At 38.8% G+C, this 17714-nt stretch overlaps 1 protein-coding gene across 1 annotated transcript in view; it reads right to left on the reverse strand.

Annotated features, from left to right (window-relative positions):
- Positions 1 to 17714, reverse strand: part of FBXL2 (F-box and leucine rich repeat protein 2) — a 66517-nt gene that overhangs the window by 2326 nt on the left and 46477 nt on the right. The window contains exons 5-14 of the mRNA XM_085573407.1: positions 16938 to 17032; positions 14676 to 14744; positions 14494 to 14589; positions 14061 to 14187; positions 13790 to 13864; positions 10563 to 10693; positions 6572 to 6632; positions 5106 to 5150; positions 4770 to 4826; positions 820 to 1032 (exon numbers count right to left, since the gene is read on the reverse strand). Coding sequence (XP_085429533.1) covers positions 820 to 1032; positions 4770 to 4826; positions 5106 to 5150; positions 6572 to 6632; positions 10563 to 10693; positions 13790 to 13864; positions 14061 to 14187; positions 14494 to 14589; positions 14676 to 14744; positions 16938 to 17032 — 969 coding nt within the window. The remainder of the gene's footprint in view (positions 1 to 819; positions 1033 to 4769; positions 4827 to 5105; positions 5151 to 6571; positions 6633 to 10562; positions 10694 to 13789; positions 13865 to 14060; positions 14188 to 14493; positions 14590 to 14675; positions 14745 to 16937; positions 17033 to 17714) is intronic.

The following is a 17714-nucleotide window of genomic DNA, read 5'->3' on the forward strand; positions in this document are numbered from 1 at the left end:
ATACTAGCCAAGCTGTCTTCTCCTCACATGTACTTCCTCATGACTATCCAGCTAAGGCACACCAGTGTCTGGGTACTCACACAGGGATCCCTCTGATTCCCCAACAAAGCACTGATGAGCCCAGACAGCTCAGGAGAGGCACATGTTTTGCTGCAGAGTTGAGAGGGGTGGACTCTGAGGGACTACTGAGGGACAACTATTCAACCTTGTCTCCCATATTTCTGCTGCTGTTATCATCCTGGAAAGCAGAATGAAATAAAATTGTGCTTCTGCCTTCAATTTGAGTCACTATCAGGGATGATCTTTCCAGTTACAAAAGTGTTTGGATGCAAATTTGGGATACAAAGCCACAGACAAGTTTAACTTCAAGGCTAAAACGCTGCCTCCACAATGCAGGTGGTCCCTGACCTAATGGGTTAGATACTCAGGGAAACGGTTTGGGGCTGGATTCCAGGGCCTGAGGGCCCTACAGCCCATCAAGTGAAATATCCATGCAGATGTTTTACTATTGGCTCTGTGTATTAACATATATGTAGGATTTAGCATGCCACTACACCATCCTAAAAACAGAGGACTTTACTTGGAAAAAATACAGAAGGCAGAAGATAAGAGCTCAAGATTCCAACAGCAAAATGTCAGAAGTTAGAACTGATAATTACTGCTATTCGTAGAGGGAAGTTACATACATGGGGACCTAACAGAAGGACAGTCAGACAGTTTATCCAGCCTTCCTTGCCTGGACATCTTTAGGACTCCTACAGTCTCAAGCAGTACCAACAGCTCTGGCTTTTCCATGGGAACAAGCCAGGAAACACATACTCTGATCCGTTTGATTCCAGCTCGTGTGACTTGCTGACAGTCGTACAGCTCAATTCTCTCCAGGTTGTGGCAGTTCTCCAGGTGTTCCAGAGTCACATCCGTGATGAGGAGACAGTTATCGAGCTCCAGCACCTGCAGCCTCTCATGCCCACAAGTGCTGTTGCTCAGATGAAGAATCCCATCATCAGTGATCAGTTCACAGTGAGATAAGCTCTAAAATAGAGAAGCAAACAAGTAACAACATCCCTCAGTCCTAAGTTACTCGAGCCTCTGGACATCAGAAGTCCTCTTCAACCTCCTTCACTTCAGTGGTTAAATAGCTATAAATAGTACACAGCTGAAATCCATAAAAGTAAAAAAAAAGAAACTGCTTTACTTAACAAAATGGCTGTATTTGATTTTAACTTTGCTTCAAAATAAGCTGAGTCCCAAAACACATCACTGGCAAAACTCTTCAGGCCCCTTTGCTCTCTATGAATGTGGGAATTCTCTTCCAATTGTCCCACACACTGCAAACAGCACCGTGCCAGAAACAACTTTACAGGATGATCGAGAACATAAGGGAAGAGATGAGTATCTGCTCAGGGGTTACTGTTTCACAGCTGCCAAGTTCTCATACATACACCAGGACCAAGCCTGTGCAAGTCCACACAGATAGAGAACAATCACAATAGACTGATTTGCCAAATAACCACCTCAAAGAAAAACAAGCCATGAACATTTGGCACCCCAGGCTGTACAGACAAGGAACAATAAACATCTTGTACAGCTGCAGGAGCAGTCTTTTCTGCACCAGTCAGCATATTAAACCAAAAAAATCTGCTCCTCTTCAGCATATTTTTTTACTCCCTTGAATTTGAAGAACATGGAAAATGATGTTGCATCTCGGGCAGTGGCACCACATAAAGCACTCTCCTCATTTCTTTAGGGAATTCATGACTTTTGGAGAAGCACGGATGATGACAACAACAGGAAACAGACATTCCTCAGAGGCGGCTTAAAAAACCCACTCTTTGTCACCACTGAAATGAATGCTCTCAAGTTTTCCCCAGTGAAATGTGCAGGATCTGTGAACTCTGCTCCTCTTGCCCTGGGCTCTGAGCTAGTGCCTTGCTTTATGCTTAGCCCTGGGTTTTGCCTGTACTTGTACCTACGTCTAACAGTGCCTGGTACTGAAATAGCATTTCCTTGCCCCAAGTTGTTTTTTTCACACAGCAACTGATGAAGAAACACTTGCAGCAGTCCAAAAGCACTTTTAAACTCAGAGCAAGCAAATAGCAGTGCTCAAAAGGACCTCCTGCCAATCCCCCAGCTCTAGCATGTAACTTTTCCCCTCTCGGGGTACAACACATCTTTTCATTCCAGTCTGACCAGGCAACCTGGGGACTTCCAACCTTTCTTCACCTCAGCTGCAGTCATGAGCATTTCCTTCCTGCTACCAGACACATGGGGTCTGTCCTGCTCTTTGAAACAATTTGCTTTCAACTTTTTTTGCCTTTGCTTTACAGAATGAACAGGGAACCCAAGAAAGGCTGGACGACAGTTCTGCATCTCCCCTGGAGTCTGACGGGAGCCACTGCGGCAGCTTCCCTTCAGCTTCAGCTGATTCAATTTTACATGCCAGGTGTGAGCAGCCAGCAGGGACTCCAAGCAACACCACACGGGAAACTGTCTCCAAAAGACAGCAGAAATGATGCTCTTGCCCATACCAACAGTGTTTTAACTCCTGCCACACATTCAGGCAGTCTCTCAAGTCCTCAAAGACATCAAGTCTCTCCTTTCTCTGTGTACGTGCTCTGAGCACTTGGTTTGGCTCAGAGCCTGGGGACAATCAGCAGCTGCGGGGTTAACCAACATTTCTAAGAGACCTGCTGTTCCAAGGAAGGACAGGAGGTTGTGTGAAGCTGCTGGCTAATTAGGAGTGTTCAACACCAGGAAGTAAGCAGCTTATAAAATCAGCTTTCCTGGGACACAGTATGTGGTACTGCAAGGACAATACAAGATGTACAGCTGAGTTTGCAGAACTTTGTAGAACAAATATGCCAAATTATACACACTTCATAGTAAATCACAGGATTTTTCTGACTTCCCAAGCCTGCTAAAAAGCATTGATAATGTGGAGTTTTACACATACAATTGCTTGAAATCTTAAGAACAAAGAGATATGGTCAATTTTTTGTTGTTGTTGTTAATACATACTAAATGCTGTGCATAAATCAAGTATGGCATGACATACTATGAGAACTTCACATGCTGTGAAGAATTCAATTGTCTTCTCATCCTCAGCACTATCATGAGTATTTCACAGTTTCTCTACCAATTTAAATGTACAATTAAATTCTTTAAGCAGAAATTACTTAACTACATTAGGCAATACAGCACTCTAATACTGACCATTTGCCTTTTTCCACCATCTACTGAGTCTCCAAACATGATAAAAGTAAATCCAAAGTTGAGCTCTGCAACTCCAAAACGTTTGCTCTAACTGCAAATACACTAAAGCACAGCTGCAAAGGAATTTACAGGACATTGGAAGCACCAAGATTAGCTCATGCACTGTATTTGGCACCTGCCTGCCTTGTCTTGTCTTTTCCCGTAATTCTCAGCCACTGCTGTTCCCACACACAATTTCTGAGTATTTGTCCTTCCTATCCACAGTTTTATATATATATATATATATATATATATATATATATACACCAAAGAAATCAAGTTTTCTGGTTCCCTTTGAAAAGCTGTGATGTTTTACTAATGCCACACTTCTCTGCTTCTCTGTCTGTGGGCAAACACACAAAGGCCAGCAAAGAGGAGCAGGCTCAGGAAAAAATGCTTGGGATTTATGAGGTTTTATGGTATCTTTGTTGAAGCATTGACAGAACTGGTACAAAAGACCTCTTGCAAGAACTGCCTGCAACTGGGATTACAATATAAAAACGTGTCCCATCTAAATGGCTCCACAGCTCCTGACAACTGATTTGGTTTAACATCAAGAATGATGGTTCAGAAATGAAGCTGGACAGTTAATAAGGAAAAATAAAAAGACAACAATATTAAACAGTGAACAAGCTCCTTTTAAAAGCCATCCTTCCTCATGTTGCTACCTTAGTAACACTGGGTAACACTAATCATAACAGAATTTAATTAAGGAAGCAGAACACCTTCCTTTAATCCCATCTAAGAACAGATTATACAGATACTTGCTCTCTCATGTAGATCTAAGTAGTTATAACAAATGTACACTAAAAGGACAACTGGCCTGAAATACAGGAGCTCCTACTGTAAGAACAATCCAGCAATTTTCAAGTACCTTGATTGAAGAACAAACAAATTTATGTTACCTCGAGTTGGTTTTGATGATCTGAAAGATCTAAGCTACCACTCCCTAGAAAACAGTTCTTTGAAATCCAATAAGCAGGATACCCCACTCTCAGTCCTCTCCAATTATGTTCAAAAGTCAAGTCCAAGGAAAGCTTCCATAATTTATGTAAATGTAAAAAAGTGCTTGGAAAAAAGCGCTTGCATGCTTACAGAGTGATTACATTTATCTTCTCTGTGTGGTTTTGTTTATTCAATATTTGATGTGAAGTGTCATACTCTCTAAGAAAATCATTACTGAACACTTGAGAATATCCATACAGGATCTAAGTGCTTTAAGTTAAATCAAATATGTAAGGAATCAAATATGATGGATGTTAACCATAAAATAAAAGCTTTCTGGTTTTTACTCACTGATTTGGTAACATTTTTTTAATCACACAACACATGTAAATATTTTAGGAGTAATGTGCTGCTTTTAGAATACTTATGAAACTTGCACATATTTTGCAGTGTCACTGTACATCCAGAATTATTTCTAGACACAGAGTGAACAGCCTGGGTTTGTACTGCAGGAGTTGTCTGTGTGTGTCATGGGGCAGAACCACAAGCCACAGACCAGGAGTTACACTTACCAATGCTTGAAGCTTAGGACAGTGTATGGAAAGTTGTATCAATGTGCTGTCAGTTATCTGGGAATAAAAGAAAACAAACATCAGCCATAAGCAACAGATTGCAGGAGAGGCAACCCTCCAATAAAGTATCTCTTTCTCTACTAGATGAGGGTTCTGTTATTTCTGGAAAAAAACTCATCACCTGTTACTCTCCAAGTATTTCCTTGTATCGAATTTCCCAATAATTATTTTTATTTTCTACCATAAAAACAACACCTAAGACCATCTAGGAAAAAGTGTTAATGTATTGCATTCTTACACTGGACATTCAATATTCCTTTTCATATTAAATCTCACCAAAACACATTCTTCCAAGTCCATCTTCTCCAGCTCATGGCAATTCTACAATAAACAAGAAATTAACAGATAAGCAAAAATGAAATAAAACCACATATAGACATAAAACCATGTACAGGACTTATAATATGGGACAGAACAGCTTGAAAGAGGAAACTGTGATCTAAAGCCCTTCAAATATTTGATCACTATCAAAAGACGAAAAAAAAACCTGTTAAAAGAAATAAACAGATGAATTAACAAGCAATACCCCACCTCCCTCTGAAACATCTATATTTCAGCCTTTCTCCTACGAAGTGAAATGTCTCCTCCTTGTCCTGTAAGGTTTGAACAGGACATAGCAGTGCTCAGCAGCCCTGCTCCCCGTCCCCCCTCACTCCAAACCCATGGTATTTACAGCCCGTGCACTAAAGCCAGCTCATCTGCACACACACGAATCCAACTTCTGCATTTATCAGCTGCACCTAACTCATCTGGAATACACTTAAGCCCACGGCACATTTCTCTTCATTGTCATACATTAGAAAGAAGCCTTAAAACCAAATTGCTTTGCCAATGAATGCTGAAAATAATAAAATAGGGTCTATTTTAAGGGTGGAAGGAAGCTGCATGTCACACCTATATGAACAATTTTCTCAGAGCAACATTCTGAAAGACGCCCAGCAAGCTTTCACAAGTGCTTTCAATGTCTGATCATGACTAATTTCAAAAAAAGAATGTAACTTTGTGACCATGCAGCAGACCACACAGTGCCAAAGCTCAGCTCAATTCCTAATCCATTTTTTTCCAGGAACAGAAAAAAAAAGGCTTAAAGAGGAGGCTTGAGGTGACTACCAAGAGCCTGAGGATGTAGTGCTGGACAATCAGAAAACCACTCTGTTTAACCACTGTGGCTACCAAAAAAACACCCCTTTTCAGTCACATTAAATATCAGAAGCATAAATCCCATTTACAGAGTATAATTTCTGTACTCAGTCTTCCTAACCAGCAAACACTCATGTCTAACATGAAGCATTTGACACCACCAATATGCTTACTGTATGTATTTACAGCATGAACCAGGACACTGTTTCTTATAGTTTATAATGTATAATGTAAGTGATCTGTAATTTAAAGTTATCTTCAGAACAATCTATTATATGTTACTTTTTTGATGTAACTATCACAAGGGAAATTTGGCTAGAATACATAATACGAGTTTAGAATTATGTTAAGTGTAATAAACACAACTGAAACAGATGAAAAAAGAAAAAAATAGTGAAAAATGCAATGATGGCAAATTAGATCAAGTTGCAGATCTAAGTATAATCCAGAAATAAACCAGCTTTTTAGTCCCCTCCTCAACTGGCTTCTTTCTACTTTAATTTTCCTCTTCTCATACTGCTTCCCAGCAGGACTACATCAATTCACAACTGCTTGGCAGCAATGAAACAGGGCGAGCTGTAACCTTCTGAAATGACCCTTACCTGTGCGAGAAGGGTAAACCCAGCATCTGTGAGATGTGAACATCTTGCAGCTTCCAAAATCCTGGAAAAGTTTTAAATGTTAAAGAAAACATTCACATAGAGAAAAGCAAACACATTTGAGATACAAATCTGTCTTCTGCAACTTAAAAGTTCTCAATAGCAAAAGTATGTGTATATATACACACACACCACACACACCCTCCCCCTACTTTTCACCGTGATTTCAAATTAAAAAGCAGACTTTTAATCCCGTTTATCAGAAGATTCTGACAGTCAGAGAACATTAAGTGGAAAAAAATTATACACAATTAGGGTTATTTTAACATCTTGTTTCACTAAAAGCATAGTGATCAAGTTTTCTCATGTGTTATCTGAGGAAAGATAAGGGAAAATAAACCCTGAGTTAAGGAAAATGCAGAAGAAGCCTGCATCTAAAACCTGTTATCTAAGCACAGGCTGCTGGGAAACCACAAAACTGAGAAAGTGTTTACTGGAAATCCCCTCAGAGCCTCTGTATGAAGCACAGTGAAACAAGTTACCAGAAAGCATGGAGCTAACGATCTGCAAGCCCAGAGTAAGAACAACAAACTTTATCAACACAACCTTAGAGAAAATGACAGTGTTTGAGAAAGATAATCCTAACACTCTTCCAAGAAGCACTGGGAAGCAGTACTGACAAAAAAAAAAAAAAATCCAGAAGATGAACTGCCCCAAAAAGCACAACTAGTATCCACAACAGGCCTCCATCCCACTAGTGATGTAGTGACGTCTCTGTTTTCTTTGTCCTTTTTTAATTAACACTTTCCTTTGCAGGTGAAGTGAGTACCAAGATGAATAAGGGGAAACCACAGTGCCATGGGATGAGCAGCACAAACCAATGTGGATGAGCCAGTGGATGAGCAACCACTGCTGCTATACCAGGGCTGGTGGGGAGGAGGCAGGGAAAGAAGGACAAAAGAACTTTTTGTGGCAATACCAAGAAGCCTCCAGATCCTTCCACTGGTTTGGGAGGTCATTTGAACACTCTCTCTAGAGAGAAAGTGCAAAGGGAAAAGCCACGTTGGGTGCATGAATGAATTACAGCCTCACCAAAGTACAGGATGAGGGGCTCTGACTATGACTTCACTGGATCAGGCTCTTCAAGCTATAAGCAAGAGGGCAACCAAGTTTAGAGCTGAGCAGCCCCACAGGCTTAAAAATCCACTTTCAGAGTTCCAGTCTTCAACAAGGTTCAGAAGCACAAGGGAAACTCAAGCCAAGTACAAGACAGGAATCTCTTCCAAAATGGATGCTTCTAATACCTCTGGGACTTACTTTACAGACTTATATTCAGGAATTCTGTGTTGTCCAGCAAGGGCAGTTAGCAGCCTATCATAAAATATTCTCAGCTACTCTGAAAATTGCCTATGGTACCAAATAGGAAGGGGAAAAACAACACCACCACAAAAAAACTCCCACAATTCAGGTCACATTTGTCACCCTTCTAAATCCTTTCATCAATTACTTGCTACAAACCACATCTCATTACATGGCTGACTTTAAAGGGGGGTGGAGAGGCAATGACATCTACAATGATATCCAGAATAATGAGGATGCTACTTCCTGCATACCCAGTTGAAAAGACAACTATAGCAACAGAAGAATAAGAAACCAGAAGATAAGCAGCTCTAGCTTTCCTGACACTGGGTGTGCAGACAGGGCAGGAGAATGAGGAGTGAGCTGCAGACACACATGCTGTATTAATGAGGCCCCAGAATGAAAAAATAACCAGTTGGGAAGGCACTGGGTAGCATGGAAATAATGAGTAATGTTCTAATTTTTCCTCTTGTTTTACTGATTGTGCTTAAATACAGAGGGTTCTTTTTTTCCTGTTACTGCTGACATGAATTTCCCAATCAGTGATTTGTGAAAAAGTACCTAAAAAAGGAGCTGATGAGGCAAAATGATATCTAAAGGATATTCTCCACTCTTATGAAGAAATGTTCTCTGAGACAGACTCAGTTACATTCATTGCCTACAGCTGCTTTTTGGGCACACCTGGAATCTCTTTGCACTCAGCACCTCCCTACTCATATGGAATTAGCAGCTGGTGGGGCTGAAAGGAATATGATCCTAACTTTCACAGTCCCACCCAGACAAAGGCATCCATGGTTCACAGGTGTTTTTCTTGACAAGCCTTGCCAAAATACCTACAAGTATTTTAGCATTAAGAAGTGCTAATTTAAAAAAAAAAAAAAAGTGAAGCTACCACACACCTGAAAGAGCAAATGTAAAGAGGGATGACAAGACATCTGTATGTTGATGTGAGATAAGAAATGCAGCTAAGGATCTGCTGAAAGCTTGACCTAAGTTTTGTCCAAGGAGATATTTGTGACTAGTAACAACTGAATCAGGGAAATGTAGCAGTATCATGGAAAGCAGCATAGTAGGACATTCAAAATCCTGAAGTGAAGTAAGAGTAGCACAGCACAGAAAATACACAAAAATTTCCTCAAAAATATTCAAAAATTGGGCCAACAAGTCCAACAGAGGCAGAGTTTTCTTTCACACTCAACACTAAAATATTCAGAAGGTACAGAATAAATGTGGAATTACATTTCCTGTTGATTTCCAACACAATTTTTATCAAGTGCTTTCCATCCATGATCCCAAAAGTCTAGCTGTAACCAGCTGTATCCTCTGTCCTTCCAACGTGCAGTAATCCTCAGCAGTAATCACTACATTTTCTTTCCCTGTGCTGCTCCTCATTACAGGAGCAGAGCAGCAAACGCATTCCCCCTCGTGGCTGACAGTTTTCCTACTGAAGTCAAAACAATTCCTGCTGCACTTGTACTGCTCTTGGAAAGAACTGCACAACTAGCAGCAGTTTAAACCTCCTTTTATTTCCCATCTGAGATGCTAACTGACAAAATGAGAGAAAAGGTGGAAAAAGACCAGCAGTAACAGCTTTCTAGGGAACTCCACAGTAAGTTTGCTGAAAGGCTTCTGAGCTCCTAATAAATATGAACAGGGACACAAAGGGGACTGTTAGCCTGAAATTGTCTTAAGGACAGGTTTTCTACAGTAACAAAAGCTCTTTTTCACCCATTCAGCTAAAGGAACACTGTGTGTCACCATATGGTACACTGGCATTTTAATGCAGCATCCCCTAATTTTTACAGACTACTCATTTCTCCTTGGTTTGTGATTTAAGGATAACAAATTCTGACTCCTGTGTGTTCCTGTCATAAATAGCCATTTGTCATCCAAAAATCTTTCTATTTAATTTACATTAAAATGAGAAGTATTATCTGTCTCTTCAATATGTCTCTATAACCAGGGAGCTGCTGCATAATTGAGCTTTGGTTTTAAAGCCCACCATAACATATGTTTGCACAAATTACATCACTGTGGAAATGTATGTAATTTGTGTTTGCACAAGTTACATCAATGTGTTATTATTTTTTAACTGATAAGCCCCTATTGTTCAAAACAACTCTCATAAATATTGGTCCATGCTTGCAAAAACATGAGTGTACTTTATTACAGAATTTAAGAACACCAGGTTGTACTGCAGAGCATTTTAAAAGCACTTTTATAATAAAAACTTTAAATATAATAATCAGATATAATTCAGCTATTTTTTAAGACAAATGACTGCATAAAACCACATCACAGTACAAACATCAAAAGAAACAACACAACCACAGATCTTTCTAGCTTTTAAAAAAGTAATGGGCTTTATATCTTTTTTCTCGTTTGTAGTTAGTACCTAAAATATTTAGCTAGAAGCATAGAATTGAACTGCTGGGTTGAGCACATCTCATTTGTTATATATTAACTCTTGTTTTTCTGATATACAGTGAACTACACTAATATGAAGCTACAGAGGACCAGCCCTCAACTTTATGTACTTAATGTTTTGGTTGCAAATGCAGCTCATCTTCAGAAGTGAATTTCTTAGATCAGGCCAGTAAGAACATGACCTACAACATACTCGTGTCATACTCACTTCAGCCTTGGACAGTTCAGACCAAGTGCTGTGAGAGAAGCATCTGTCAGGTTGCTACAGCCTGAAACACAGAGTGACTGCAGTCTATGGCATCCTTTACAGATTTTCACAATGCCTTCATCTGAAATTTGCTGCAATACAGAAGAACATTGAAGTTATTTCATTATCAAGTAATCAGCCAAGAACAAAACTCAAGATACTGCCACTGAGCTGCTACTGTCATACTGTATATAACCAAGGCAACCTGGATTTTTAACCAAAAAATACAGTTGTGAAACCGCATAAAAAGATAACACTGAAGATAATCAACATTTACTATTCCTACTTTACTATGTATTTTTCCATAGACCTTAAGTCCTACTCCAAGGCAGTCTGAATCACAAAGTGAGAGTTGTTTGTTGTTGTCTTCCTCTTTCACTTTGCTTTTGTTTTATAATTTTTCACTTTTTTTTTTTTTTAATCATGCTTACTTCTTATATATTGATGGGGTCCAGGTCTTTTGTTCCAGTGACTGTGTAAGTTTGGGAACAGCGCAAAAGAGATTTCAAAGCCTCACAGCAGGAGAGCTAACTACCTAATTTGCCCTGGAGCAATAGGACCCAAGCACAAAACCCTTCACCTTCTGATAATTTTTGAAGCAAGAGTTACAGGGAAACAATTACACATAATCCATTCTTTACAGAAGGTAAGTGTAGAAGCCAGATTTGCCCTACCCTATACAGTCATCTTTAGATGAAAGATTTAACTCAAAAGAGGACTTTTCATTTCTCAAAAACATTTTGTCATAGATATTCTGTAAAGAGTAACTCAAAATTAAGAATATGAATAAGTAAGTTTTCTCTCTGAAACAGGAACTATAATTAATAGCCCCATTGCAGCTGCACACAAAATAGCAACAGGAACGGGGTTAGTGTGTGTGCAAATACAATTTTGTTTACAAGTCTTCAATTCTGGGAAAAAGCTCTCTCTCCTCCTCTTAACACTATGAATTTAATTTTTCTGCTGTGTGAAACAGGTTGTTTTATTTCCTGGCTTAATAATACTCTTGCAATAGGAGTAAAGACCTCCCCTGTATTTTTAATAGAAAAGACACAAGCCTTGTATAAGCCCCTCATTTGAGTATTCTCATACATCTGTAGCATATTTCTGATGCTATTACCACAAAAATAACCTTTCCTAAATGAAAACAGGATGAGAAATAGCAGTAGCTTGGCACAAAGGGAGACTACCTTATGCTTCCCCCTCCCTAGCCCAACACTTTTTAATGCCAGAAGTTTAGATTTGTGACTAATTCAGTCAAATTATTATCAGCAAAAAATCAGAAGTCTCGTTTTCTTTTTGAGGATCCAAAAAAACTTGTACAATCTGCAGGTAAGAAGATAAATTCTGGAGTTCTGTCCAAATCAGTCAGGTACTTCTGGATTTGACTCTCCAAAACCATGTTATTTTCTGGAGCTGTTCTGTTTGCTTTGAGAATTACTCACAACGCTGTTACTGGCAAAAGGGATGGCTTTTAAGGCAATGACTATATAAATTTTATGCTGCTGTAAAAAGCCATCAAGTCATATATGAAAGTTTTCCACTCTGAAATTGCTTGTGATTTCAATGTCCATATCACTGGCAGGAAAGAAAAATGTTTGGAAAATGTCTGCAAGTCCCTGCAAGTTGCTAAAATCTTTCTCTAAAGATGATACCTTTCAGATTTGCAGTTTCCAAAGCTAATACAGGCTTATTCCACAACTGCTGGAGCTGGTCTGGCATTTTACAGGGCCCATAAAACAGAGTCACTAGAATTACAGTGGGGGTCATATAAAGCACAAGGACAACTGCTGTGTAAAAATCCCTTTGACCAAATGGATCCTGGATGCTTCTGGAAGCTTGCTTCCAAGCCACAGCAAGCAGGACACACCTCCAGTGAAATACAGCTTTAAAGCACATGTAATTAGGTAGGACACACAGACTAACTCAGAAAACTCAAAGGAAAAAATACTTCTCCCCCTCAGGAGGATTTTATGTTTGTACTACATAACAACAGAGATCCTGACCAAGGGAAAGCTTTGGTGCACTTCTGTGCCAATGCCGCTGTTAAGTGGGAGAGACGAACTGATTATCATCAGAAAAGGCTGTCCTTGATATATCTCATTAGTCTCAGGTAAAACACAACAGAAAAAGAACTTGTGAGAGGGACAGCAAAAGGAAGGAGGAAATAATGTACTGACTATTTAAGTGTGGTTCTGACCAAAAGAAGGAACTTCACTGCTGTTCTCTACCCAGCTTCAGTGGGCACCTACTGAAAAATTCTGAAAAATTTTTCAGACTGAAAAATTCTCTTTCACTAAACATCTATATCATGGAAGCTCAAGCTCTGTATTAGTATTGTTCTTATTTTCTGCAATTTTAATGTAACTTTAAATAATCTCTAACACTCAAAAATATTCAACACTTCAAAGAAATCTATTAGGTTCAATTGTAACAAAAAATGTTCCCATGCCACATTCATTCTGGAATAATCTGTAAAACAGGTTTGAAGGTTTTGCAGGTTTTTATGATACCTTTTAGCAATAAAAGTGGAAAACTTAAAAAAAAATCACTATTCAAATCCACATGACTGAAACACTGAAATTTTAATTTATTTCAATATCTTTTAAGGCTTATTTGAAGGGAAATAATAGAAGGCCTTTCCCATTCCTGAAAAGTCATATCAGAAACAATATAAACCAGAGCAAAGAAAATGTGTGTTATCTAAGTTGAATTAAAAGTACATTAATTATTCCAGTAATTTCATAATTAATAAATGTGTTCTCCATTAATACTGGAAAGGCATGCCCTTGCCTGAAGGTTCTGAATGGCTCTGAATCATCTTCAGTTATGATGCCATTATGTTTTACTCTCCATTATGTAGGCCAGAACATGACTTCTGCTCAATTAGAAACCTTTGAATTATCAATAGACCAAAATGCTACACAGTTCATGAAATTTGATTGAATGCAGTTAATTCTTACTCTAGAGCTTACCACAGTTAAAAGATGTAATGAAGGGCAAAAAAATAACCCTTCAAGTAAAAACTCAGTTGTAGAAACTGCCAGCCCATTTAAAGCCACTATTCCACACAAAATCCTGTAAACTGCAGAAATGTACTGTCTTACTTAATTGTATAGCAGCTCATTAGCATTCAAAATTATTTCTTATTTTTAGAGAATGTACCTTTGGAAGCTTCAAATACTTACTGTACATGATTGCAAATTCAGGATTACAAGCTCATGACAGTGACTTTGAATGTGTTTCAATGCTTCATCTTCTAACTGTATTTAGTAATTAAATTTGACATAGGAAGAGAAACAAGAAATTAAAACCACAGCAAAGCAGCCCAAGAAATGTACACATCTTGCAATAGTGGAAAAAAATACTATAACAAAAATGACATTTTTTAATTCATGGAGATTTCAAAATCCCAAAATAAAATTTTATTCCTAAAGGACCACCCAAGCAATTATGTACCTGTGTGCAACCTCTAAGAAACAGAGCTTTTAGTCCACTACACCCTTTCACCAGTGCTTCAATACCATCCTTCGTAATCTGATCACACCAGGAAAGATTCAAATGTTCCAGATTTCTGCAACCCTCACTGGGAGAATTAAAAAAATACATAAAGTTAAATCCAGCCTTCAAATAGTCGTAACAGTAGGAAACCCAAATTAAACGCACTGTTAGAAATTAATGATAGCCAGTGGACTATGCCAGGCCTCCACAGAAAAGTCATGAGAAAAGACCACACACAAGCACCACAGTCTACACCGCAGAAGTCTTAGATATAGCATACAGCCCATGCTGATTCACAGTATAAAGGTTCAGCACTGATTTTTTAACTTTATTAAATGCTGAACAGCTCTTTAAACACTTCTCTTTAACACAGAACACAGAATCTTCTTACCTTAAGCCTTTTAAAGAACTATTGGTGATGGCTACACAGGATGTCAGATCCAGATGTTTCAGCTTGGAACAGAATCTGCTAAGACTGTAACACGTGCTGCAAAACAGCAGACACACTAAAAATACCTTCAGCTACTTCTTTTTCCAAATTTTCCCATCAATCAAAAAACCTCTTTGACTTACCTGTCAGTGATTTTTGTGCACCCATTCAGATTTAAGTGTTCGATGTTTCTGCAGTTCTGTGCAAAGGTCCTAAAACGCAACAAAGAGCTGAATTAATAAAATGTCCCGAGTGCAAAGCAGTCACTAGAGCGCGCTCTGTCCCATGCCTCCTCCCACCCTGGTCAAAAAGCCCGACCTTCAGAGTAATTGCAAAGTATGCTTCAAACACATTTGTCTCAGTGGCTGCTTCTTCCTTTTCCTACTGCAAGTTTCTGGTCTTAGGAATGTACTGTTTCTCTCTCAAACACCACTTGGTTATTTCTGTCATATATAAACCAGAACTTGCTTCAAATACTGTAACAAAAAACTTAAAGGGCATAAACAAAAATCTTCAAGTGTTACATCAGTTAAAGATCAGGCTTCTGGGAAGAGTTTTTGCATATCTCACTACTGAAGCCTTTGCAAGTCTTAATAAGGAGCTTGCTCCCACAGCAAACATAAAGGGACACACCTGGTACAATAGCAAAAGGTGACCTAAGTCTACTGAATTCCCAGTGGAATGCCTTGTAAGCTGCAAATTGCTTCTTTATTATTTTAAAAATTAAAAAGCATCAGTGTGCACTACTGGGTATGAACTTTAAGGATGATTGGAGCTATTTCACTGCTGAGAGCCTGTATATATCATTATATTCATTAGCCTGAAGAAATACATACATTTTCTTTTCATCTGTGCAAAGTAATATTTACAGCTACATTGCATTTCAGAGCACTGTTTTTATGCCCTTGTTTCCTTCAGCTGCATGGATTTTATTGGCAGGAGGGAAGGAAACACAGCAAAAAGCTTTGTCTGGAGGCTTGCCCTGGTTAACAGATCTGACTACATGCTCAGCTGGTAACAACTTCTGGTTCTACAGCATGGATTGCAAACAATAGGAAAAAACCCAGCAAGCAGTTATACTGGTGAGAGTTTCTACTTGAACACTCAAAACAGCTATTCCAAAATTACTGTACTGGAGGGAGATGCACAGTCAAGATGCTCTTAAAATCACTTGGAAAGATGCTCCACTTTGGAGGAATAGCAAACTACCTCTGAGATTCAAGCATGGGGCATGTCCTGACATACTTGCCACAAGCATTCAGTGCTTACATGGCCAATACCTACATCAGTAATTGGCTATTTTACTCAAAAGTTGATGTAGAAGAATGATAAATAGAGAAATTAGTATTGCCCACAAAACTAATAGATTTGGAAACAACTCAATGCAAATAGCCTCACAGGAAAAATCACTTTCAGAACAAGTATCTGAAAATTTATGTTCCATGAATTTACTCTAGAGACAAAAGTTAAAGAATTGACTTATAAATTTTAGAAATAGCTAAAGGTCATAGGACACTAGCTTAATGCCTACTGATAACAAAATCTTTATATGCAAAATCTTTTAAATGCTTGTATCTTCCACCTGAGAATGGCCACAGTACTTGAGACTGAACACCATCCAGGCCAGGGAGAGAGGAGGAAAGCATAACTGCAAAAAGCCAGACCCCAAGACCTCCTCCAATGTTCTTTGAGCCCTAAAGCACTGGTGGTGCTCCACCTTCAGCTAGAAGTAGGATCTTTAGGGTTTAACTACTCACAGAAACATCCAGAGGAACCTGGCTAAACAGTTTTCATTGGAAAAAGCTTATATGGATTCAAACATTCTTCTGGGAACAAACTGCACAGTTCAGTTCATATCCTGTGTAAAAGAAGTCACTGTCCTCCCTAGAGCCTCCCAAGATGTTCTTGTCACCTGCCTGTTCTTATTTAGACCACAAAAAGAATTCAAGATCTTTCCTGATTTTGTAGGCACTCAGTGTAGGCACTAGTCATAATCCTTCCTCCTATTGCTAGGGTCACCTCTTGTCCAGACTAGATGATAAACAATAAAATGACCACTAATCCTGATACTCTGACTATTGAATGATGCCAGAATATAGCCTGAAAACATTTTAACTACTTGAAAATGGAGCAATATCAACATAATCCTAATGAAAGAAAAAGCCATGTCTGTGAAAAGCACAGCTTTCATTTCTTAGTTCATTTCTAGAAAATAACAGAAGCAATATTTTGATCTCAAACTCATGTCTCATTTAGTCAATACTAAGGTATTTAGTACTTACCTAAGCATCCCATTTTGGTCATCAGCCAGGACTCAGAAATACAAACAGACATAACAGTAATGTAATTGCATTTGATGCTCACATTAGGAAACAAGTGATGTCTCCATCAAGGATTTTACTTACTTTAAAGAGGAGTCTCCAACACCAAGACATCCTCTCAGACTAAGCTGTCTCAGGAACCCACCACACCTTTTTGATATATTTTCCACAACACGACCCTTAAACCAAATAAAAGGAAGGTTTAGCTGAGTTTTATTCTGGCACAATATTCTAATCAAATTTAAAATCCCAACTAGCCCCAGCTACACCCCACTATACCAAGAACTATAAGTCTTTGAATTTCTTGTTCTGCTTTAGAAAGAACCCTCATGTACTATTCAGGTACTATTCAATTCAATCTTCCTTTTTTCATTCAATCACCCATTAAGACTTCTAAAATGATCTTCAAGTTTTGTCAGATGTGTAGGGAACTGCCCCAGAGGTGGAATGGGAGGCTTGGCCACTCCTCAAGGGTCCCAGTCACTCTCACTGCACATAAATTGAAATTGCCCATAGAGACCTGCTTAGGCAAGACGTCACGACAGCCTCCAACCTGTTTTAAGCTCCTGACATAGGGATGCTCGCAATTGAAAGGTGTCAAACACCTTGGTGGGAGCAGCAACAACAGGACTAATAACTAACAGCACTGTGCATTTTTTTCTCTCCCTTTATTTTTTGAAAGAAGAAATATATATAGAATTACAGGTCACTGGATTTTTTCTTGTCATGCTGTTTCATTTTATTGTCCTTTTCTAATACTAATGTCCTGGCCATCAACTATGGGAAAATATTTTCTTATCAGAGTTTGTTCATTGGTCCATAAGTGACATTGTTTATCTTATAACTCCAAAGCATTTACAC

This window comes from Lonchura striata, chromosome 2, assembly GCF_050655825.1.
Source record: "Lonchura striata isolate lonStrDom1 chromosome 2, ASM5065582v1, whole genome shotgun sequence".
In the NCBI taxonomy this organism is placed as follows: Eukaryota; Metazoa; Chordata; class Aves; order Passeriformes; family Estrildidae; genus Lonchura; species Lonchura striata.